This window comes from Carcharhinus amblyrhynchos, chromosome 3 (assembly GCF_965287045.1).
Source record: "Carcharhinus amblyrhynchos chromosome 3, sCarAmb.v2.hapA, whole genome shotgun sequence".
NCBI lineage: Eukaryota > Metazoa > Chordata > Chondrichthyes > Carcharhiniformes > Carcharhinidae > Carcharhinus > Carcharhinus amblyrhynchos.
This window is the reverse complement of record NC_137326.1, coordinates 94037680-94064512: the sequence shown is the minus strand read 5'-3', so window position 1 is coordinate 94064512 and position 26833 is coordinate 94037680. Positions and strand designations below refer to the sequence as shown.

Below are 26833 nucleotides of genomic sequence, written 5' to 3'. Positions count from 1 at the left end.
GTCGGGGGAACTAACCAGGGTAAATGCATGGGATTATGGGGATAGGACTCGGGTGGAATAGTGGTTGGTGCATTTGATGGTCCGAATGGCCTCCTTCTGCACTGTGGGATTCTATATGGGATTCTAAGTGGATTCACCCTTCAGAGAGTCGCCTGTACTTCCCAATGGAATAATACATAGGCTCACAGCTGCTACTGTCCAACCTGGCCTCCAATGAACAGTAAATGAGGGCCTTGTTATTTTAACAGCCTAGCCTCACGCGCTTTTACAATTCCAGCTCCCTGTTTGAGCACTCCCTTTCCACACCCCTCAACCCAAGCAAAATCCTGCACCAAGTTAAAATTGGTTCCAATGTATCCACATACAGTCTCCAAATTGCATTCATCTTCTATGTCAGCACTTTGGCCACAATTTGCAAAGGAAGTTCCTTTCCTTTGTGGAATCAGAAAAGAAATGTATTATTTTGCATAATGCGGTATAAGATATTTGCAAATGAGGACGTTGATATATGCAAGAGCACATTGGCTGGCCTGTTGACAATGTTCATTCATCAGAATAGATGAATGGGGGGTGGGGGTCAGTATGACGATGACATTGAGGAAGATCATATTGATCTTTCAGCATTGATTGACAGTCAAACACAAGTGATCTGCATGTGAATCCCAAGTACTGAGTTCAGAAGGATTTTTGTCAACTGCAGCATTTTAAAATTACAGTCAGCCACTGCATTCATTCAATTAGGAAATTTAACATACATCCTGGATTCTAAATCGTGAATCCATTATTTACTAAAAATAGCTTCAATAAGCAAGATGTTTTTCTCCAAAATTACATTATTATACTCAAAGTCTGTTTTGTTCAGTTAGCTTACTAAATATTTAATAAGCACAAATAAGTAGCTTTGATTTACACATTAAAATTATTATTCTGTGTGGTTATTCCTTCTCTGTGCAACATTTTAGAGATTTTGAATTGTTTATCAAATATCTCTAAATGTACCAAACAGTTGGTTTCAAAGAACCAGAAATGTAGCTGCCATACTGTAATGGTATTACAAGAACAAGTGACACTGCCTTTAGAGAAACAACACCTTGATTTAAAAAAAGTATTTGGCAGGTTCCCTACGTATCAAGTAAATCTCTCCAGCGAGTACTTGAGTCACAGACTAGAAATGTGCCAGGTTCCAGGCAGACCACGAATGCTGCAAATTATTTTCATCACTGTATCGAGCACAAGTTACAAAGTGATTTCACAACAGCTGCAAACATGACTTTGTCGATACAGGCAAAAAGATTTGCTCAACATCTTCCCATAAAGGCAGTTCCCCTTTAAGACTGTTTGAATATTCGGCTGAAGGCTGCCATTACTGCCTTTGTGTGTAAGTGCCGCTTCCAAAGCCTGTTGATTACATATTCCCTAATTTGGCCATAATTGTACTACACAGTGCACCATTCTATCACTCCTCAGAAATAATGCAGCCCAACATTTCTGACTTGCCCCATTTCATATTTGATGATTGTAAGTTGTTTCCTAATGTGTCAGAACAAGTAATATATATGTACCCCCCCAAAACTGGTCTATTTTTCTTCATGTTATAAAGCCTAACTCTCTCAACAAAAGGCAATTACTGCTTCATCACTAAAATTTGAATACATTTTCTCTGGATTGATAAAACCCACACACGAAGCATCATAATTAAGAGACTGCATTTAAATTGAGGATTATTGCAATGGGCCAATAATTAAAGAGGTTTTAATGGGGAGTTTCTGAACTGACTCAACATCCTGTAATCAAGCAAGTGGAATCTGTTCTGTAAACTATATCAAAACGTATTGGGAACCCTTGTGTTACAACAGTCGTGAGATTTGGCAAAGCAGTATTTGAATTAGCTAAAGTTGTGAGATTTTGCCAGGCAGCATCTGAATTATTTTCTTTGCTTCTGTTGAACCAAATGTTTTGATCAGTTTTCAGTAACATTTCATCATTGGTACAATGATATCACTGGACTCTCTTCTACTTGCTGTCTTATTGGGAAGTCTGTCAGACATCATTGCCCCTTTCAGATGAACTTGCAGGTGGCACAGACAATACCCGTCTGTCACTTTGAGGCCTCAGATACGTCCCTTCCAATCTTTCAATGCTTTCAAGTATTAACACATTCTGTTGAAAGTGACAACTGGAAGAGGAAATGTAATTCTGTCCCATGAGGTCTCAGGCCCCAGCAGATGACCAGCGTCGGTGACTGCAATAACAATAAGCACCCACCACTGCTGATTGCCAGGCCTTTGTCACACCATGAGATCTTAATCAATCTAACGCTGACCCCCAATGACAGGAGGAAGATGGATGAGGAAGTAAGTGACCCTTGACCCCTGCTCCATAATTGTCCCGTCAGGATTCTCTCATGCAAAAACAATAGGGGCAGTTCCTATTCAAAAGCCTCAAACACAGTCAGTGTTACTTGAATTAAATGGGGGTGAGGTGCTGGGGGAGAACCCTAGTCCCCTACTGTGACACCTTGTCAGTTCTGTCACAGCAAAGGTGGATTTTTACATTTACAAAAAAAAATCTATTTACTTTCTAAAACAAAATGAACTTCAGATTGAAGATAAAAGATAAGAAAATGACCCTTAACCTTGCAGGAATGTGCACCATCATTTCACTGCACTTAACCTAGCTGTCTTGTCTTGGCCAAACAACTGCAGCTCCAGTGCAATAAAAGTGGTTACAATTTGAACAAAGTCATTAAATATTGAATTATACCCAAAGTCTAATTTCTTCCAATAACTTCCTTACTTTCCTTTTTCTTAATTTAGTAAGAAGTGGAAGAACAGGCCTAAAAACGTGGAAGAATTTATCACTAGATTGCCAAACACATAATTCTGATTCATTCTTTTTGAACAATATCGTGGTTACAAAAAAGGATCAGATGATCAATTCTGTATGTGCTCTGTCTGCACCAAGTGCTAAGAGTGTTCTGGAATTTGTCACTCAAAGAGGCCTTTGGTTAAGTTAAAGAAATTGTTTTGGTGAGTGGGGGGTGGGGTCCTACCTTCTGTACTGTTCATCAGTCTAAATTATCAAAAGGTTCTTTTTGAACATTGCAACATAATTAGCTACACAAAACCTGGACACAAAGCTAATAAAAGAGTTCAAAACAACTTTGTTATTTGGTCATTAATCAGGACAACCCAATGGTGACTCATTTTGTTATATATCTTGTGTTCCTGAGTATCCTCTGACTGCCCAAACCAAACCAATCACATAAAGACTATAAATACATGAAAGGTAATGCGCATTTCTTTTACCACATTGAAAATGTGGAGAAACTAATATTGAAAAAGTGAACACAGGATCATTTAAAAGCAAAAAGTATATAACCAAAGCACTTCTAGACCAGACTGTTAAATGAATTCGACAGAGTTGTAATTTCATGCTTTTCCAGCTTCTTCTTAAATTGTAATTTTACTTTATGGACAAATGAGTCATGCTCTGCAGAAGCATTATTATTATGTTATTTTTTAATTTGTTAGCAGCTCACAATCCAAAAATTCACCAATGATTTCTAAAATTAAATTACTCCCAGTATAAACTGTTTCATGTCATTCTTATCGATTTTTGAATCACATCCTGCATTTGAATCACATCCTGTTTTTTTTTATTTAGCAGAAATCAAATTACTTTTGGCTGAATTGAGTGTAAAATGTTCCTTAATTTAAAGCCTCTATTAAAGTTGAATCAATACCATGCCTACTTTGTTGCTTCCAATGGAAAGTCACTTTGGTTTTACACTTACCCTTAGATGCATTAACTACAAGGGAAATTCAACAGCAAAGGTACAGCAATAGTTCATCAATTCAATAAAAAATTATTAATACTTTAAATTTGGATGATTTTGAGAGACATGATGCAGTGCTCCACCTTGACTGTAGTATAACAGTGAGGGCAGTGTGGCAGTTTGAAAATAAATAATTTGTAAAGTGATAGAAATTACATCAGCTTAAATTGTCAGCTTTACAAAAATATAGAGGTACTAAAACTTCATTGTGAGCTATAACCTTTTGAATGGTGCAGTGTTGGAGCAGCCAGTATGGCAGCACCATGACCAATTGTTTACAAACAATACAGGGTTACATTCAGGAATGGGATTATCAATAATGTCATTATCAAATGACATTATCATTTGGCATTGAAATAGGTACTCTATCTATTCTAAATACGTTAGGGGTGTGCTATGTTAAATTATTCCTATGATAATGGATGCTTGTTTAACTTTCATTCCTTTATGAAATTATTCAACATGATTTGTAAGTCCCTACTTTTGATGGGAAGGATGAAATTCTCAACTATTTTTAAGCAAGACATTTTCTTACTGTAATGCAGCCTGTCTGTTACACTATGGAGTCAAAGAAACACCACCTGGAACTGACAGAATTGTTAATCACATTGTTCCGTCTCATAATGTCCCACTGGACCTGCTAATTATCCCTGTTTACACCATATTGTCCCATCACTAATTAAATTACGTATGTATAAAGTCTAAATGGAATTAGTCCAAACACACAGTATTATATCCTACCTTGGCACTCTCCGTTCTGTTCTTCATACCCAGTGTTGCACAGGCAGTTGCCAATGGGCACGAGCCATTCTCCATCCGCACCACAATACATTTTTGGCTCATCCTTCTCCTCAGAGTTGTTCACACAGGAACCACGCACTTCCACAAGGGATGAGGTGTCAGCGCCTGTGATGGTGTCAGGGAACTGTGCCAAGTTGTGTACTGTAAGTGGGCACTTCTTGTAGAAAACACGGACAGATACCAAGGCAATGCAGGCACCTACATCTTGAAATGCCAAGTAGAAGCCTTTCTTAGTCAGTGGCCCTACATCCCGGACCTCAGTGTTCAGTTTCATCACCCGATCACCAATGTCCACTTGTGTAAAACTCTCATCAGCTGCAATGGTGTCAATTTTTATGTACCGGTTTTCTGAGATATACCACTCATTATCATTATTTGACTCAAAGTAAAATAGATTAAAGGTCTCTTTGCATGTGCCCATGACACCTGGCAGGCTGTTGCAGTCCCGAAGGGTAAATTTAATCTCTATGTAAACTCTCTGCGCTCCCTCACGAGGGATCCAATCAGTCCGTAGCCAGTTATTTTGATTTGCTTCCATCACATTACAGACCTGGTAGGTACGGATTGGAGTATTCTTCTCATCCATAATACTCACTTCCTCCCACTGTTGAGGCAAAGTACACACATCTTTTACTACTATGCTTGCATGTTATTATGAAATGCCAATTAGCTTTGATGATAAAACGTATGCTTTTGAAAGAATATAGAATCCCTAATTGCAGAAAGAGACCATTGGGCCCATTGAGTTTGCATAGACTCTCCAAATGAAAGTGCCCTCCCTCCACTTTATCTCCATAACCCCGTGCATTTACCATGACTAATCCACCTATCTATACATCTTTGAAAACTGAGGGGCAAGTTAGCACGGCCGCTTGACCTAACCTGCACATCTTTGGACTGTGGGAGGAAACCCACGCAGACACAGAGAGAATGTGCAAATTCCAAACAGACACAGTGACCCAAAGCCGGAATCAAACCCAGGTCACTCGCGCTGTGAGACAACAGTGCTAACCACTGTGCCACCATGCTGTATTTGCCACAAGAAAGTGCATTTATCTGCATCCCCCAAGAATTGTCTAATTTTACTTTGTGTATATGCAGTAACAAAAGTTGGAGCATTTTAACAGCTGCATGTATTTGTATTGCCCCTTTAATAAAGTAACCACTCCAAGATGCTTCCTGAAGGACAGGCAGATGCCAAAAGGCACTGACATATTAGTGAGATGACTGATGATCAGAGATAAGTTGCAGAAGGTTTTAGGTGGGGTGTGAAATAATAAGAGAGATAAGAGAGATAGTTCCCAAGGGGCAAAAAAAGGGGAGAATGTGCAAGAAACCAGACTTGGAACAGCAGAGAACGTGAGCAAAGACAGCATTGGAGGAGGCTGCAGAGAGAAGATGGGGTAAGGCTGGAATAGACTTGTAAAGGCAAAGAGTTTGGGGAAGTATGGGCCAACAGCAAAAAGAGAGGCAAGGAAGATAGCATGGAAACAGATGAGAACTGTATAAATTGGAATTTGTATAGAATGGAATCAATGTACCTTTTGGATAACGTGCTGAACAATAACGTTTCCATTTGTTAAAATCTTAAATTAGATGTCAATGTGTAAAGTTGAATATTTTTATATTGAAAAACCTTGTTTGATATGTATTTTTAAAATGGTACCTGTTAACTCAATACTACACCCGTTTGTATTCAAAATCAGTCTTCACATATGGGAAAGTTCTTTGTGCAGAGTAGAGTGCAGTAGGGAGAGATTCAGATGGTTTTTAACCAGAGCCCTTTCATCTCGCATTTGTCAATGTGGCTGGTTCCGTTTAATAAGAAAAAAGTGGAGCCGGTGAGCTGCACCTGCTATCTGCCGAGCTCGCCACACGAGTCCTCCTGTCAGCCCCGTAATCTCCCACTCATTACCCTGAACTTGCTGGGGAATTAATAAAGATTCAATGACCATCGCGTCCTTCTGAGCCCCCGGGAGACTGGGTTCCAGGGTTTAATTTATCAGTGCAATGTGTTAAATCTTGTTAGCGACAAAACGATAAACTCTAATTAGAAGCTGCCTTTAAATGAAACTACACACCGGGGTCATGTCTGCTCCTGATCCGCCCACCTTCATCAACTGAGTGTGTGTGCAAGTGGACTGACTGGAGTCCCTCGCCGCCCTTTTTAATTAATTCTAAACTCTGTCATTTATTTTCAATGGCGCAGCTGTAATTTCAAACATTTTTTTTGTTTACTGTAAATCCCGCTTTGCAATGGACACCTTCCCCACGCTCGTTGCGTTGGCTTGTATGAAGGTGTTATTATTTGGAAATGAGAACCAGGAGAGGCTGCGTACCATATTGTAATAAAACATTGGCCAAGGGAAATCGAAATAAATGCCTCAAGTGCACTTTGTGCGGCAGAGAAGCAAGGGGGCTGTTTAATTTTTCACAAGGGTTTATAAATAGGACTGAAGTGCATGTTATGAAAGCAACTAACCTTTCAAGTAGATGGAAAGCGTTTCAACATTAAACACCGTTTTGTAAATTTAAAAAAAGTGTCCTCCCCGCTATGGCCACCACCCGCTTTTAATTAAATGACCCACCATTCAAACCCAAACCTTTCTTCTTTGAGAAATCAGTTCATTCAAGACGACCATCATTGACAGTCTCGACTCCAGTTTCCCCTTGTCTCTACAATCAGCGACCTTGTGTGGGTGCTGGGTTCCGGGAGGGGGTCTGACTGTTGCTGAGATGACTCCCCCCCGCCCCCCGCCAGTCCCCGCGTCTTAGTGCTCAGAAAATGGGAGAAACTCCCGCCACCACAAGCGTGTTTGCACATCTCCATTCTGCCGGCTGTCAATCAACCTTCATTTGCCCAGCTCCAGCCCCAGAAGCAGCAACGTGCAAATACACACGGTGCAAATAGGAAATTCACAGCTCAAGTTCAGCTCGCATCAGCCATTCAAACCGTAGCCATCTCGTCCGCGTTTGCTATTTCGCAGATCTGTATCTATTGAAACCGAATCAGTAACGCAATCCCTATTACAGACAAGAGGTTTAGTGTGTTTAATTACTAACTACAGCATTTTGACTGAGGAGGCTTTGTGACATTAATGATGGGAAGAAATCATCAGGGAACCACCTACTTGCAGACAGCGGTTTGGGTTTTTAAAATTACATATTTAGAGTATTCTGTTGTATGGAAAGAAAATGTGTAGTTGTTTTGTTTGGGTGCGGGGTTACTGGAAATGACAGGCCGTGTCTTGTGAGCAGTCACAAGCGGTGGTTGAAGCGAGTCTGGGAAGACGGGCTTGTCACCGGCAGAAAGCTCAGACTTGTGTTTTGACATTTTTCACTTATCTGGAAATGGAGACTGTGTGCAAACTCGTGCTCATCCCCCCTGCCGCCCCCGAGTTCCCATTCCAGCTCCAACACCAGGTTCACTGAGTCTGCTAAAGAAAGCTGACCTGTCTCTCTGATCTAACCTCAGTCCGGCTGCATCCTCAGGGATCCACTCGATTCTTGATGCCATTGGAATCTTTTTCCCATTCACCGGCTTCCCCCCCCCCCCATCTAACGCCTGGTTACCTTTGGCCAACTCACCGCAATCCTTGCCAAACCCTTCACTAGGTCAATACTGTCAAACTACGTTGTCTATGTTCTCAAACCATTTCGATGAGCTAGCCACTGCAACCTTGTATTTTGGCACCTCTCTGAGTTTTTATTAATCCGCACACTAAGTTTCCTTTAGCTGCTTCTCGACTGTTCAAATGGGTTTTATTTTCTCAATCATGTGATCACTCAGGAAAGTTTGGGGGGGGGGGGTGAAGAAATGATCTTATCCGTTTTCTACTTAAGCAGCTCGGCTTCAGCCCTGGCCGTTCGGGTTTCCAGTTCTACATGCTGGAGTTTTCCGAGGGGAGGATACGGTTTCTGCTCACAAAGACTAATTCAGTTCAACGGCAGCATTTGTGGAAACCTGACCTCGCCCTCCGCGATCTGCTCCAAATGCTCCCATTAGCCCGGGAACCGAATACTTCTCAATATGAGACAGTGTAAGTTGTAATACTCACTCCGCCTTCGGCAGGGAATGCCTCCCAGCCCAGCTCGCCTTGAACAGACCGGGAATCCAACAGAATCACTGTGGGGTGTAGAAGCAAAACCATTAAAGAGAGGACAAGTGCAGCGGTGGATAAATGGCTCCAACTCTTTCCCCATTCCATATGTAAAATGTCACTGCGTCTCCGCAACTTGCCAATAAACCACTTCAAAAGGAATGGAGTGGCCAACCCAATGTGTCCCGCTGCCGTGCCCCAACTTTATTAACGCTTTAACATTCCTGGTTCCTTTTTTTTATTTGATTTATTATTGTCACATGTATTAGTACACAGTGAAAAGTATTGTTTCTTGCGCGCCAGACAGACAAAGCATACCACACATAGAGGAGAGGGCGCAGAGGTTACTGGAGCCGGACACATCTACTGACAATTGAGAGATGAGTCGACTTGAAATATTGCACTGAAGTTCGGAGTCATCACCACATTCCTTATTGAGCAGATTGTTAGTTCGATTGCATTGCAGTGTGCAGCAACATCTGAGGGTACTGGTTACGTTTTATGTGAAATGGAAGCAAACTGAGACAGGGGTAGCTTTATTGGTTGTTTTCAATGGTACGGTGGTGGGGAGGGGGGAAGAGTTGTACAGAGAAGAGATGGAACTGTTTGAAACTGCCTGTAATGCACACTGACCGAACTCTGCAGGTATACGATGTATTGATAGCGGTAAGCACTCGTCTCCTGCACTGGCTGGTGGGAAGGACAAGCAGGACATTTAAATAGAAATCTGCCAAGGGGCTGTGCGACCTCTGTCGCTCTGGTGGCTTTTAACAGCTCCGTGGGGTTTTTTTGGGGGGGGAAAGAGAGGAGGGGAGGGGATATTTTCAGGGAACGGCTTCGAAAGCAGCAATGTGTTCCCAACTCTTCCAGCGGACTTTGAATGAAATCGACGCTGGCCATCAGGTTGTGTTAGGGAGCCTGAAACACACTCGTAAATCTTATTTAAGGATTTGTTGGAAAGTGCCTACAGGCTTCTCGCTGACTGGCATCTCAATCCGATTTCCAGGGGAGTGAGGGAGCTGGAAAACCACAGGCTTTAACACTGCAACCCCCCATCGTTTAAAGGCGTGTTGCGAATTGCTTGCCAGACCTCTCTGGGTGAATAGAAGGTAGCTTACACTGCGGGAAGACAATGAGGACTCAATCCGCACCCTCCCCCCCCCCCCCCCCCCCCGCTTCAGAATGGAGGACAGACGTGGATTGAATGTTAAGGAACTGTGGCCACAAACCCGGCTGCCACCAGCGGATAACTTGTGCCTTTTTTAAAATTCTCATTGCACCGGTTCTCACACAGTGAAACTATTTTTTTAAGTGAAGCCGCCCTCGCCTGCATTTTAGCCAAAGCTGCTGTTGCTGGGGGGGGGGGGGTGCTGGGATGAGATATAATGAAAATCACCCGTCAAAACCCATCCTGATCCCTATGTGGCCACGGCGCCCTCAGAGCCAGACCACAACTCAAAACTGACACTTTGCTCATCCAGTTCCATTCGCAACTGCAGAACTGGTGAAGATTCTCACTGGTATCACCGCTTGGACTCAGCGCACCGGGCAGAGCTCTGGACTGGATTTGCAGCTTGTCACAAACACCACATATTGTGTGGGGGAGAGAGAGGACGGGGGGGAGGTGGTGGAAAGGAGTTAGGAGCACTCTGTAACAAAATGAAACTCCACACAACTGGCCGCAGAGACCAAAGCCACTGGCAGCAAAGTCAATTTCTCTGCATTGAGTCTGTCTGCGGGAAGGGGCGGGGGGGGGGGGAACGGGGAAGGAATCAAAGCGAGTGGTAAAGCGGGTGGTGGGAGCTGAGTTGCTCATTCTCCCAGCTCCGGATTAATTTTAATATCTGCCCTCTTTACAGTTTAAACAACCCACCTTCCCTCCCTGTCTCTCTCTCCCTGCCCCAGTTACACTGGCTTTTTTTGGAGGTTGCAGGGAAGCTGAGACAAGTTCACAGAGCGGCAGCTTCACAAGCACGTTCCTTTCTCTCTCTCATCGCCAACTTACCTTGGTTGGGCGGATGGACCTTTGAATTATAAAAAGCTGCAGCGGTGCCGAGTATTAGCGCCCAGGCGGTTAACTGTACAATCCCGGCCATGGCTTATCTCCGGTTATTAGCAGCCCGCGGAGTTGAGCTTCACTTTGGATCGCTCTATCCCGGTGGAATAGTGACTGGAGTTTGGGAGCTGCAGTTTGTAGACATTGCCGAGGGGGCGGGCCCGCACCTGACGTCAGCTGTCAATCACAGGGATCCAGTCAAAATACACTGGCTGCAGCCTAAGCCCAGAGCCCCCAACTCTGATCCACTGGAATCAGCGCCCCCCACCCCCCCCCCCCCCGCCACTTCCCCTGGAGTCAACACCAGCCCGAATGATCCCACAGGCACAGGATCAAACTGCGGGAGGTCTCTAACTATGAGTGCTTTGTCTTTTGCTTTTGGGCAAAGTGCTTTGGCTGCAGGGCAAATATTAGCACAGCCCAAAACACAGACCTGGCTACAGAGCTACACAGTCACACAGCCCAAAACACAGCCCTGGCTACAGAGCTACACAGTCACATAGCCCAAAACACAGACCTGGCTACAGACCCACACAGTAAGACAGCCCAAAACACAGACCTAGCTACAGACCCACACAGTAACACAGCCCAAAACACAGACCTAGCTACAGACCCACACAGCCCAAAACGCAGACCTAGCTACAGACCCACACAGTAACACAGCCCAAAACACAGACCTAGCTACAGACCCACACAGTCACACAGCTCAGGACACAGAGACCAGACTCCCCATCTATACATTAACACAGCCGAGGACATACAGACCTGGCTACAGATTCACACAGTAACATGGCCCAGTACACAGACCCGGTTGCAGATCCACACAGTAACACAGTCCAGAAAACACAGATCTGGCTACAGACCCACACTGTAACACCATGCAAAACACAGACCTGGCTACAGATGCACACTGTAACACAGCCCAAGATACAGACCTGGCTACAGAGCCACACAGTAACACAGCCTAGGGCATGCAGATCTGGCTACGGATCCACACAGCAACACCATGCAAAACACAGACCTGGCTACAGATCCACAGTCACACAGCCCAAAACACAGACCTGACTGACCCCTCCACGCGCTAAACTCAGTGCAACCTCTGAAGTTTCTGTCCTATTTAATTCTCGAAGCAGTATTTATTTATGGAGAGGAAGGGGTCCAGACATTGTAAATGGCTTGAAGACGCAGATTTTGGACAGTCATGGGTGTAACTCATGTTTTAACGTTCTCCCATTTTTGAAAATGATGAGCCAGTGCTAGGCCTCCCGCTGTCATTCTGTCCTCAGTGGGTGAAAATTAAACGCAGGGAATCAGCCATTGAATCTTGAAACAAAAATCGGAAACGGTTTTCATTTCTAGCAATCGATTGGAATATCTAATGATAGGAACACTGCCCTGATCAGTCACAGGTAGTCAATAAGCAAGAACGATCAACCATTTTTCACCTTGCAAAGATGATTCACACTATTAACTGACCAGGATGAATAACTACATTCTTCCAGTTAGTCAAATGCACTGACACTTTTATCCTTTCTTATTTCCCCTTCGAAGTATTTCAGTAACCGTTTGTCATTGGACTCTCATATTGCAAAAACTATATTGACACATTAGCAGCATGATCTGATTGTGAGCTGTAAGGTCCAAAAATTATTTCCAAATTGGATATGTTAAAAAAAATACACCTCCAAAACTCAATTTGGTGCCTCTCGGGTAACTCTTCGGAAGTTGTTGCAAAAATGTATTAAACTCCGGCTGGATCTAAAGCCTGTTTCTCATCTCACCCAAACCTGTCTTCTCAACTTATCGTCTTGCACTACTTCCATCTATGTGACGAATGATTGCAAGCCTCTGAACACAGACTGAGTAACTGGAACCGGAGCAGCAAGCAGCTTTGCTCGCCTTCCAACCCTCCAGCACCACCTAGTGGAACCGTTAGGGCCACTCGTGTTCAATACATTTATCTCTTTTCGATTTGTTTTTAAATTCGTGTATGAATTTTAGCTTCATTTGCAAACAAAAGTTCTGTGGACGACAGTTTTGTTCGACACGTTTTTTTATTCACTTACAGCGGCGTGTGAAGACACAGAAACAAAACTTGCATTTTAATAGCAGCCAGTAATTAACAGGAGGCTAATGAGTTACAACAATACAAACACTTAAACTACATCACATTTTTCTCTTTAGTATGCCTCTAATCATTCCTGAGGCTCATATTTATTTACGATAAACTACCACAGATGCTTTTGAGGTCAGTTGATGTAGATAATTTCTTGCCTATGTATTACGATTAAAGAAATATCACTATAATTAAATGCTGGAAATAGCTTGTATGTAAATTATTCTTCCTTTTCAGGGGTTGCATTCATAGGAATCGATTGAAGCTAAAATCAAATGAAGGTTTACAGCCATCCAAGCAAACGTGCAACTCATAAATTAAATAGCCAGTTTTACCTTTTACCAATTAAAGTCACTGTTTGAGTTCATCAACATCAATTTAAATGAGTTGGCAGCGTTCTTATGTCCGAGTTTGAAGGTTTTTGCTTTAAGAACAAACATAAGTCTAAAATCTTGGTTGACAGTCCAAGGAATTGCCGCCTCTCCTCTGGACATAGTGTTAAACCAAGGTTCAGCTGGATTCTAAAGATCCCATGGTGTTTAAAAGAGCTGATCAGCATTCCTTCACACCCCCGCACCGCACCACCTCCTCCCCGCTCCCCCCCGCCCACACATACACACACACGCACACCAGCCCCCACCATCACTTCAAGCAACACTTCTTCTCCCTTATGGAACATCGCACAAAAAAAACATAGTTACTGGCCATTCTGCAGTGCACAATATGGCTCCTCGGAATTGAATTAAAAGTAATGAATTGATTGTGATGTTGTTTGAATGTTTCTGAGAAGTTTTGTTAAGTGTTTGAGTTTAATTACTGGTCTGTTCAAGTAAAATTCGGTTACTAACATCTTGATTCCAATCTAACTGTAATTTCCGCTGCAGTTGGACACTCCCATTTTATTCATTTGCATGCCCCTGTATATTGATATGACAGATCTTGGGTATCTGTTTAAGGGAATTGATAAGTGATTATCAGATGGATAGATGTATTCTTGTGTTGCACTTTTCCATTTAGACTTTGTTAACTTCAAGACGAATTAAGTGCAGTGGTGATGCTTGTTTTTAAAAAAAATTATTTCAGTTAACCTTCTGATTGCAACTAACATACTCCTACTCACAGCTTTACATCTCCCCAGCAGATCTGTGCTGTCAGCCAATGACAGGTACCAGCCCAGCAGGAGACCGTGTGTATTTGCTGGCCGCCCCCAGGCCCCTTCCTGAACATGGATGAAAGGAGACACAGAAATGTTTGCCTCAATATGCAATCTTACAAACTCCAAAGTGTCAAATCAGTCACTTTATTCACTTTATGTTGTGCCCACTTGGCTATTTTACCACCTACTCACTTTGATCCTGTATTCCACAAATACATTCCAAGGTCTAATGAATGCCAGTACAGTTGTCCCATTACACAATTGCTGTAATCACATCAGATTTGCTGGTCAGAAGTTAGTTCCACTTTGAGGCTGTCACAGTTTCCTCTTCTGGTGCAAAATGTGTTTTCAAACAAGAAATGTCATCGCTGCATCATTAAACAAAATGAAAATGTCTAACCTGTTGTAAATTTATACAATGTAAAAACAATATATAGTTATTCAGCTTTATTATAAATAATGCATGACAAAAGCTTCACACTGTAATCTTGTAACATTTTTTGTAACCCAAAGGAAACAGAACTGTTAAAAATAGATAACTAAATCAAGAAACATGGTCTTTTTGTCAACTATGTTTCCCCCTTCTCCTATCCATTCACTCACCACAACCAACCCCACAAAAAACATGCATTGAATGTGTGTTTAAAAATAAAGTCATTGATCTTTGTTAATAGCTTGTTTTATTTTAAAAAAAAAATCAAACAACAGTTTATAATATTGCCTGGAAAGATAGAATCCAAAGGTCTACTTGATTAACTACACCCAATCCTTACATTGATCAAGTACTTTTTCATTTACCGTGGACTCTATCCAACCAATTAAATCTCCAAGTTATGAGTTAAATACTCAAAGATTGCTTATTGCTATAAAGTTTGCTTATATTGATATTAATACAACAAAGTCAACAAATCACATTGTTGATGAGAAAAGTTTATGGATTTGGAAAGCAATGCTGGGCTAATCGCATGATTTTTATCTGAAGTTTACAATTATCAAAGGACCGTGTTTATGAGCAAATAAGATAAAAGTAAGCATTTACTATATAGAGCTACCAGAACTTACATGAATACTTTGTTTCAGTGAGTTGAGCCTTGCTGGGTCTGAGACCTACAAGATATAATCTGGGCAAGTGATCAGGATCTGTCAGAGTCTATAAACTTTGATATATCTCAGCAGGGTGCTTTAGTAAATTTGCTAATGTGCATATTTCAATTTGAATCAACAGTTTTCAACAACTTCTGGGTCTCTCTATTTGAAAATATGCCTTTAGGTAACCTCATATGTAACTGCCAGGACTTTTAATCATGTAGCCCTCCATCCATGCATTAAAAGGCAATTGTTTCTGAATTTTTCCTTCTTAATACACTGTAGCCCCCTCTATCTGCCCCATATCAACACTATCTTTTTAATTATTTAAACATAATATTATTATTATGAGGTGTTGAAAGATCTTTCTGTATTTCTTTCAGTTTCTTTCTGCCAATGCCCCCGTCGTAGTCTCGGAAATTGTCTATCTTGGACGTTTTCCTTCTAATTAAATTTGTAGGCATGATTGCCCAAATTCTGTTTGTGAATTCAAACTCTGAAGCACTCAAGGTATGTAATAGTGTTTTCTTCTGTACGAAGTATCATGTGCAAGCATTATTATATGGCTGCTTGATTTATTAGTCTGTTAATAAGGAAGAAGCTTTTTAAAAAAAACATGCCTTACTTCAGGTTTTTTTCTGTATTCGACAAATCACAGATCAAATGTTAGGTACAGATATTTTAGTATGGTATGTCAAGTTTGGACCAGAAAGTGTGATAAGTAGGTAGTGAATTTCTCACCCACACACTGAATGTAAGAGAGACTAATATCAAGATTCCCAATGTGTTGTGCTTACCTAAATGTTGAAGAAACCGTGCAAGCATATTGTGTTGATAGTGATGACTAGAAAGGTACGAGGTGCCATCTTCTGTGTTTTGACAATCTAAACATAAATGCGAACAAAAACTTTTTTCAGTGAATGCAGTTTTTGTTCAGTTCAGTTATGCTTATAATCTACTTCAGGCTGTCTATTAATTTGGGGGGAAAGTGCATTAAGGAATAGAAACCATATGTAAGTTTGTTTGGTAAAGCAACACAGATAAGTTTGACATGCCAATTTGTTATTTCAGATAATCAGCTTGACATGTCTCCAGGAAAAAAATGAAGCTTTATTTATTTTTGATTTGTTACATTTTAGCTCTTTGTGTTTTGCAATGGCATTATACCACTCCACAAGATATGATAACATTGTAAACAGCGCTTGTATCATTTAAGCGTCTTCTTGGACATTTTCACTTTCACCTTAAAATAACAACTTGGAATTTTGCCACTTTAGGAGGTGGTGTAATTTTGTAACCCTCTGCAGTTTTTCTTTCTTTGCCTCCATAGCAGGATTTTTGAAACCAATCCAAAATATTACAATTTTTTAGTTATTTTACTTTAATTTTCTGATCACTTCTCCTGGACTATGATCTCCCAGTTGTGTTCCCATTATTTCCAGGTGTTTAGTCAAGTCACCATGACCAAACAGCTGCTCATACACCTGTCACTAGTTAAGTAGCCTTTAGACTCAACGTACAGTAAAGTCCTGCCGTTTGTAGTGGTTACATTTCCACAAAATCTCATATTTATGTAAAATCACAAGTACTTAATAATGGATGCACATTAGATGGGTTCCAGCCACCCCCAAATTTGACATTTTTAAAATAAAAGAGACAATATGAACTACATTTTTGAGTAAATCAAGACATTTTACCATAGAAATTTTGTCAATACAAGAAAATTGAACAATATAAAACTTGTCAATTACACAATATTCCAAATTACAATATCTTAATGTAAAGGTGCTGTACTTCAGACTGAAGGTGAGTGAGAGAGTGACATGGCTGATCTGGACATTTTTATGAATGGAAAGAACAATGTTACCGTTGACTGCTTTACTTCCTGCTTTTCAGATTTGTAAAGTTCTCGGTAAAGAGAAATAGCTCCATCAATTGTTCTACAAAAGGCAATATTTCTTTCCATGTTTGTATCATGGTCTATCACCAGTTTTTTTTGGTCAAATCTTCAGCTAATCTTATGTGATTTGCCATCACCTTGGGTGTGAATTGAGCCTTCTTAGGCTCTTCTTCATGCTCCTGCTCTGTTCCGGCTCATTTAATCTCATCAGTTCAACTAATTCCTCTAAAAAAAGTTCCTCATGATGAGATTGAAGCAACTTATCCATTTCATCTGTGGTCTCTCCCTTCCTACTTGTTTTTGCCAAGTCAACAATCCTGGCTATTTCAGCATCCACATTGGGGAACCCTGTGAAATCATTCATAGTCTCGGGTCAAACTTTTTTCCAGCAGGCATTTATGGCTGAAGCTCTAACTTCATCCCACGAGTACTTAACTTTGTCTCCTGCTTTGAGGATGTTGAATTCCTTCCAGCAACCATGGTACAATGCAAGTACTTTGTTTCAAATGATTAGATCATTAACTGGGATTCCCCTTTGCTGCTGGTGCTCTCTCCACTCATTGAATAACTTCTCCATTTCCTCTAACCTAACTTTTGCTCACAAAAGTTAACTTGGGGGTACAACTATCAGAAACATCAATACTGGCCCTTATTTTTTCCTGAGACTGTCTATTGTACCTGATTGTGAATGCATTGTTACTTGCACCACTTTTCAACCAATCTAAGATTAAGACTTTTTGTTCAAATGTCATCATTTTCCCTGGGATATTTTCTACTTGGCTCAGAATCACTCATTTAAAGTTAAATGCTGTACTATACCTATACTGTAAAATGCTGGTCAAGACTTACTGTATCCTATAAATCACAGCAAACTTCATACAGTTAGAAATGGCACATACACAGAGCACACTTTCTCTTCCTACATGGGAACGACAAGGCAGAAATTTTCATGATCTCTAAATTGAGTCCTTTATTTATTTCAGGACCAACACATGTTGAGGTGAGAGCTTTGAAATGTTCAATCATGATGGATAAAAGTTTGGGCCGTGGACAGCAATTGGGTTTCAAACACTTTTGCACATTAATTTGATGTGATTTATTACTGTCACACCTATTGGGATACAATGAAAAATATTGCTTCTTGCACACCAATCAGACAAAGCATACCATTCATAGAGTGCATAGGGCAGAAGGAAAGGATAGGGTGCAGAATACAGTGTTGCAGTTAACCGATAGGGTGAAGAGAAAGATCAGATTAGTGGATGACAGGACCATTCAAAGGTCTGATGGCAGCAGGGAAGAAACTGTTCTTGAGTTTGTTGATATATGTTTTCAGACTTCCACATCTTTTTCCCTACGGAAGGACATTGATGAGATTATGTCCAGGTGCATGGAGTCCTTGATTATGTTGGCTGCTTTTTTGAGGCAGTGGGAAGTGTAGGTGGAGTCAGTGGATGTAAATTTAATGGATGGACATGTAAAGAAATTCACAACAGAGAGGGTCGGTGTAAGCTGATTGTACTCACTTCTATTTCCTTTCAAAAAATTACTGAAATGTCCAGAACACCCATGTTTCAAAATCCATACATGGCATTTGCCATGACAATGCAGAGGGAATTTCACAGTGCATGTCATGACTGAGTGCTTGTTGCTGATATTATTATTGAGATAATTAAACATTTATTTTCTCTAGGCTGACAACATGAAATAAAGAAAAAATGAAAAACTTGATTTTTAACAAAACTTGTTTGCAGCCTTTATTCAAAAAGTACAAGGAGCCAACTTCAATTAAGGGAGTTTCAAATTTCTTCAGCATTCTGTTTAAGATTAGGAATCAATTATAAGTTGCTGCCACAGAAGGAATGTTTTTGTTATTTGATGCGAACTGTGTAGGTTGTTAATCAAATCTAAGATGATCTTTCAGATGGTCACAAGACAGCTGAAAATAAACATTTATTTATTAGTCACAAGTAGATTTACATTAACACTGCAATGAAGTTACAGTGAAAATCCCATGGTTGCCACACTCCATTGCCTGATTGGGCACACTGAGGAAAAATTTAGCATGGCCAATACACCTAACCAGCACATCTTTCAGACTGTGGGAGGAAATCGGAGCACTCGAACGAAACCCATGCAGACACTGGGGGAACGTGAAAAGTCCATACCGACAGTGACCCAAGCCAGGAATTGATCCCAAGTCCCTGACGCTGTGAGGCAGCCTTGCTAACCATTTTTGTTCAATGATGGGAGAATGCCAAGGAAATTTTGAAAAAACATTCATTCAAATCATTTCTGCAATTGCTGGAACTGAGCTCAAAAATCAGCCTATTCCATGTCCAATGCTACACCACATCAGAATGTTTACCATTCACAATTGGAATTCTGAATGATTTATTTAATGTTGTTAAGCCACACTCCATTCATCTATTTATTAATGTTCCACAGTTAAGCCATCACAAGTACAGAACAATCATCAGTGTGCTGTTTTTGAAATTGATAAAATTGATAAAAGTAGTCTGTTGGAAAAGAGGGACGGATGCTTCAGGGTCAAAATGTCAGATAAAATGCTGATTGAGTATGGAATCTGGTGCCAGAATACATGGAACTCCAAAATTAGAGCAAGAAAGTGATGAATCTTCACTCATGAAATGTTGCCCTGAAATAACACTGATTGACTTTTTGACATTGACACAAACCAAAAGCCCAATTCCTAGAATATTATTGTCCTCATGATTCTTGCCCATGCTTCTTTATGGATCCACTCAATATTAAACATTCTTTTCCCTTTGGAGAAATGTTTAATGGATCAAGTTATCTGTAACCACACCATTAAGATTTCCTTAATTTCCAACTAAGTATGATCAAATGTGAAACAAGTGTTTCTCTTTTCCTGGGCCTTTTCTTCCTATTGTCAAATATATCTCTCTCCAATATGTTGAAACAGAACAATGCAAACTCTGTTTCTTATTGCAATAACAAAGTTTACAAATGCATTTTGATGTGGATGACAACAAAACAGCATGACAGTGTAACTGCCTTGAATATTTGTGGTTTGCATTGCAGATTTGTTTTTTGGACTTATTTTGGTGTGAATTATTTGGCAAAAGTTATCACAATTGAGACTTCCTTGAAAAAGAGTGAGAAATAAAAACTTTAGTCAAGGAGAAAAGCTTCAGGCAAATTTGTGGAAAATGCGTATTGTGTCAGTTGCTGTGGTTTTTGCCACTCTTTTGTAAGTACTCTTCATCTGTTTTGTTGTGAGATTGTTGCCCCGTGGAAATAATCCCTATGTAATTGTGGGACCGTGCAACATCTGGTGGATCCAACATCTTCCTTACAAGTGACTGTCAACATTGGTCAAAAGATAAATGTACTCAAGCACGTAAGGCTGCGCAATTATAAAGATCGTGTTAGGAAGCGCAAGAAGAAGCAGTTATGCAAAGTTGCATGGGCCAATGGAAGTGAACTATGGTTAATATCAGGGGTGCGATACATAAAGCAAAGATACCCTGGGGATTGACACGCTGCGGGCGATGCTGACATCTAGGACATCTTGTCGCATCAGCGCTGTTGTGTTTCACCATTTCTGTCACTGTCCTGATTGATTACTCTCAGTCCTTCACTATTATATCTCTGAGAAATTCACTTCATCCCCCACATTTTTTGTTTCTCTTGCGTCTATGGTGCAGATGGCATCAACCCACACATCTGCATTGTTCACAACCCACATAGCATTGCTGCTCATGTTCCCATTGGGGTCGGCAAGACTCCTAATAGCCTTAAACTTTTCTGTTGTCCAAATTGGTGCACACAACTTGAAACTGTGGAATTAAAGTAACTGAGTTGCTCCCAACTTTTTGAAGTGTTTGGCAGTGGCGATTTTTTCCCCCAATCCTTAAAAGATAAAATAATCCTTTTACAGACCTCCACTTAAAAGTTTAATCTTGCGAAACTACATGGAACCAGTACCCAATATTACAGCAGAAGAGTAATACAGCATAAGCCAAACCACTTAAGAGAAGTTGTGACTCCATCCAGAAAAATTGAAGTGTCTTTAGAACCAAACACATTAAAATGTGTTTTGGGGTAAGCCTATTCCTTTGATTACATATGCTAAATACAGCGGTTATATTTCTGGAGCGTAATGGAGCTTTTATGATCTGTCTTGTAACACTCGAAAAAACTGTGTCAGTAAAACCACACCAAACATTTCTTCCTGTTTACAATATAATTATACTAAGTGAAAAAATTCACTTATGGTGCTGTGCCGCAGAGAAAGTTTGTCTTTGCCAAAAGATAATTCACATTTTCTTTGATTGTGCTGCTTACTTGTATATTTGTAGCTTTCTAATGTAGATTAATTTGTGTTTCTAGCAAGTTGCATGTTTTACACAGAAGAACAAGCCTTGCAATAATAAAGTATTGTTGGATAATGCCATACTTCTCTGCAAAGCATATGTATAAAATTCTGCCCTTGTTAATTAAAAAATGAAAACAATAAGCATTCCAAAAGCAGATTTATGGTAATGCGGGATGTGCTCGGCAATATCTAACTGCTGAAGATTAAACACAGAGTACTAACTAAATGAACAGGCAGAGTCAATATGCAGTGGTTTAAGAAATGTCACTATACTTCAAAGTTTAATTGAATTGGAATTGAAGGGCAGCAGTCACAAGAGACAGAAGAAAAATTATGTGTGTCTATCCGTGATTCTATTTGGTATTGATTTGTTCAGATTGTGATTTGAATGTGAAATCTTGGAGCGATGTTATGGTATTGCAAATACTGCTTTGTCCTTTGAAAACCACAGGAAAAAAGACAGCCCAATCATTATCCCTTTCACTCGAGGTCTGAAGATATTTTTGATCAATAGACTGCCAGTGTCTTGGGTCTCATGGAGTCAAGAACATTCCTAAATATAAGTGATTACAGTGATGTAGATATGGAGATGTGCATTCTTTTGGATCTCCAGATCTCTACACCCATGCTGACACTATAGTTAAGAAAGCCCACAAGTGCCTTTACTTTCTCAGAAGACTGAAGAAATTTGGCATGTCAGTCACGACTTTCATCAACTTTTACAGAAGCTTCATAGAAAGCAATCTTTCTGGCTGTACCACATCTTGGTATGTTTCCTGTCTGCCCAAGACCACAAGAAACTACAAGAGGTTGTGAATGTAGCCCAATCCATCAAGCAAATCAGTCTCCCATCCATTGACTCTGTCTACACTTCCCACTGCTTTTGCAAAGCAGCCAGCAGAATTAAGGACCCCATGCACGCTGGACATTCTCTCTTCCACCTTCTTCCATCAGGAAAAAGATGCAAAAGTCTGAGGTCACTTACCAACTGACTGAAGAACTTCTTCCCTGCTGCTGTCAGACTTTTGAATGGACCTACTTTGCATTAAGTTGATCTTTCTCTACACCCTAGTTGTGACTGCAACACTACATTCTGCACTCTTGTTTCCTTCTCTATGAATGGTATGCTCTGTCTGTATACTGTGCAAGAAACAATTATTTTCATGTATGCTAATACATGTGACAATAATATATCAGATTAAATCTGCTAAGCACCTCTGACCTGGCAACATGCCATGTCATCCTGAGAAATCTGCATGCTTGCATTAGGTTGCAAAGAAGTTTCATGACTCAAGCATATTGATACATGAAACTAGTTAAACATCAACATTGGTAATTATTGATTGGCTTCTGAATTGGAAAACATTTTAAAAATGTTTGATTGTAATGAAATTATTACATTGTCACTATTATAGACAATATTATGGATGGGGTTTTCTTAGCCATACTTGCCCCAAAACCAGAAAATTCAGCCTGAGGTCAACAGAACTTTGCCTGGTCTGCCCCCCCCCCCACCTTCCCCCGCCCCTATCTGCTATGATTCCCAGGGTGGACGGGATGAGAAAATTCCCCCCCAAAGATTTTGGACACTTCATCCACGTGCAATGGAATAGGCTGTGCATGTATAAATGGCCCATGCATCCATGTGATCTCTAGTGTACCTGAAAGAGATTGACAGAAGATTTGGTATCAGGATGACATGCGGAGAATTGGCCTATCAGGATCATATTGGCATTTAGCTGTAAACATAAAAAGATGTTAGTTTTATGAGCTGATGGATGGAGCAAGCAATACTCATGTTCCTTGTATGTGACTCATGTTCTTGTGTTGGGACCAGTCCACAGTTCCTTGTCTCAGGCTGAAAGCCAGGCACCTCCACCAGGATGAGCTGCTCTTACATTTACCACAGTAACCATGTCAGAGTGCCATTCTCAGAGGCTGAGAATAGCTACAGAACCAAATGGTTGTGTCATACGTGGAGATGAAGGCAGAAGATGGGAAGTCATGGGAAAATGAGGTTTCTAAAAAGAAATTCAACTTTCTGTACTTCAGCCATTGTCTAATGCTGCTACAGTGGCAGCATTCCAGGACTCTATCCAGTGACACTATTCATTTGAGAACATAGACAATGAGCATTGGCAGACTATTCAGCAATAGTCAAGCTTAATCTTGTCTTTATCTAACATCGACAAACATGGAGCAGAATTTCACACCCTGGCTTAGCAGACTGGCAATGGGTGTAAAATCGGGTGTAGTACCACAGCACCATTCCCAGGATCTACCAGTCTGCTCCTGACTCAAAGCAATTTTTGGTGAGGTGGCTCTGGCCCACCCAACCTTGAGCCAATTGAGACCTTGAAGTGGCAAGTTAATGATCACTCGAATGCCTCTGCTAGCTCCCATAGTGGGTGGAGGCCAGAGCTAATATGAAGCTCACCAGTCTCACTCCTCAGGCTACTAGCAGGAAAGAAGGTGGTTCTCATTTATGGTGACATCCTCAGGCCCATTTGTGGCCCCTGAGACAAGACCTGCCTATCCACAGGATTCCCCATCCTCTGACCCAGCAGTGGCTACTGCTCCTAGTGACACTGCTGGGATTGGAGAGTTGCTGACGTTTGGTTGACAGCTCCCAGAGGTGGGGCTTCCTCCTCTGATGAAGGGAAGGGGATTGGGGAGGGAGGTGGTGGTCTCATCCTGAACTGCCCTACCAAGCATTAAATGACTGTGTGGCTACCTGTCAGACTGAGAGTGTGCTCATCACCCACTGTTGCCAGGAGAAGGGCAACATCAAATCCTGCTTATGAAATTTCCTACTTAAGTCAGTCCATAGTGATTTAAGAACAGATAATTTAGCTGAATTTTCTCTTCCTAACTCAGGTTCTGTAATCCAATTATACAGTTCCTACAGTAAGCTCAGCTGAAAAGACTTAGCTCAGCACAGAGCAGGCATTCAGCCTGAGACTGTACTCGTCTGCATGGCCTGGCCACTCACTGCATAAGCTGGAAAAAATGTTTGGCAAGAAAATATTTTCTTTATTACAATGTAGCCAACACTGTGGGTTAGTAGATATGTTGAGGATGGGGTTCCTACCATCCTGTTTTACCTTTTTTTAGATGGTGCGAAATCAAGGTCAGTGCAGGGCAATGTATCAAAAAAAAAGCTACTTGAAAGTGTTTTGTTTCTGATGTTTATTTTCTTCTGTTTATCGCCTCCATTCATTCTCCATGATGTGCCATTCCTGTCCAAGGTAGCAGGCAGATAATCTACTCTCATTCACCACTGATTCTTGTGTATCAGCTGCTAAAGTTATGCGAAAATGCCCTGAGCCCATTTGATTTCCATTAATCCCTGTGAGAAGGTGCCTAACCTCCATTTAGCTCTTTCCTCAAACACTGCAGCTGGGGTCGGTAAACTAAATGTGTAAGAAATTGTACATTTATACTTCTTTCAACTGCTCCACACACAAGACAATGGAATGCCAACACTTTGTTCCTTTATCTCAACGAAAGCAGAATTTCCATCAGCTATTTCAGATTATTTCTTGTTAAAGTCAGAATAGGAGGCACCTGGCCCCATTGATGCAAAACAGAGTGCATAAAAATGAAGGTGTTTTCTGAGAAAAAGTATTGGTTGAATTATTTCATGTACATAATACACATACTAAATACATAATTTATTTGGAAATTTCCACCCAAAAGCATTTGACAGGAAGGCACATGGATCTTAAGGGAACTCCCAGTGAAATTGCCATATCTATTGCTGTGAGCAGGGTCTTTGTGCATTGATTTACTCAAACTATTTCGAGTGTTAACGCAGGGATCCCCTCAATTTTAAACATCACCAGGATGGCTTTCTTAAACTCATTGGTAAACGCGTATAAGAAAGATTTGCCTCTTTGTTTGTCTATCTGTGGGCCTTTCTCAGCTCTAGCTAAACTATTTAAACATATGGAGTTGGCCTCAATTGACTTTTATTTGTATGTGGAGGCCTTATAATGCAATAATACCCTTGCAATTTAAGTTGGACTAAAGGATACTTTAAAAATTAAAATCTTCTGCAAAGCTAGTAGTGGTCATATTGCTAATTTTTACCATGTGTTTATTATCTCCCTTGCAAAATGGTAACAGTGATGGACAGTAGTCTTCACTCCAACATCTTCATGTCAATTATTGTTTTGTAATCTTTAGTAGTCCATATGCGTATCATATTTTGGACATATTCCTAAATCCCGGCTGTTTTGATGTTTACATTTATAGATCCAAATGGAGTTAGAAAGGAATTAAACTTAATGTTCCTTCAGGCTCTTTTCTATAGCTGCAAAAATGATTTGGTCCATGACATAGCAACATGAACATAATTGAACATGCTGCATTCCCCTACCAAGAGAAAGTAGCAAGATGTCCTTTGAAGACTAATAGATATGAAAATCCACCATCAGGAAAAGACCAGCTGGTCCATCAAGCCTGCCCCACACCATGACACCTGAAGCATAATAACTAGATATTTCCTTACCTCCTGTAGCCATATAATCTCTCGGGGAAGAAAGGAAAAGCAGGGAAATACTAATAAAAATTCCTCTCCCACCACCTCAGGCGACCAAAATCTCTCCAGGGTATACATTACTTCCAAAATTACAGTCATGATAGTGGGTCAGAATTGTTCTGATGCCTACATATAGAAGAGTTTAAGATAAATGTTTTGTCCTCTCTGCCTGGACAGTGATGTGATGGAGTAGCTCACCTGCCTGTCATACCTGCCTGATTTTAATTCCATTTTTTTGGGTGGTCCTGTCAGCCAGGTTATCACCAAGACAAAAGCAAGAAGTATCCCTTTCAATCCCTTTCAATGCATTCCAGAAAGATCATGCTTATGGCCTTGCTATGTATTGAGTGATTTTCTCCACCCTGAGAAAAGAAGAAAGGGCCTTGCCAAAGTAAAAGTTTATTTATATATCAGTCACAAGTAAGGTTTACATTAACACTGCAATGAAGCTATTGTGAAATTCCCCCAGTCGCCACAGTCTGGCACCTATTCAGGTCAATGCACCTAACCAGCATATCTTTCAGGCTGTGGGAGGAAACTGGGGCACTTGGAGGAAACCCACACAGACACAGGGAGAATGTACAAACTCCACACAGACAGTGACCCAAGCTGGGAATTGAACCTGGGTCCCTGGTGCTGTGAAGCAGTAGTACTAACCACTTTGCCACTGTGCTGCCCCATTAATAATTATTAATAATTTGAATGGGGTTAAGCAGAATACTTTGCACAAACTCAAATTGGCATTCATATATGCAGGGCCAGAGGTCTGTTTTTTTTTGTTTGCCAAACCAATTTCCATGTCCTTAAACACTTTGCATGCAACAATTTGAGGGTAGCCTTTTAAAAAGCATCATAGCAACCAAAACACTTCTTA

General features: G+C 40.8%; 1 protein-coding gene across 2 annotated transcripts in view; it reads right to left on the bottom strand.

Moving 5' to 3' along the window:
• LOC145340938 (ephrin type-A receptor 4-like) overlaps positions 1 to 10886 on the bottom strand; it is a 123837-nt gene extending 112951 nt beyond the window's left edge. For both annotated transcript variants that reach the window (XM_080185541.1, XM_080185542.1), the window contains exons 1-3: positions 10745 to 10886; positions 8698 to 8765; positions 4580 to 5243 (exon numbers count right to left, since the gene is read on the bottom strand). In XM_080185541.1, the coding sequence (XP_080041667.1) occupies positions 4580 to 5243; positions 8698 to 8765; positions 10745 to 10835 (823 nt within the window). In that variant the 5' untranslated portion in view covers positions 10836 to 10886. The remainder of the gene's footprint in view (positions 1 to 4579; positions 5244 to 8697; positions 8766 to 10744) is intronic.
• Positions 10887 to 26833: the final 15947 nt, after the last annotated feature.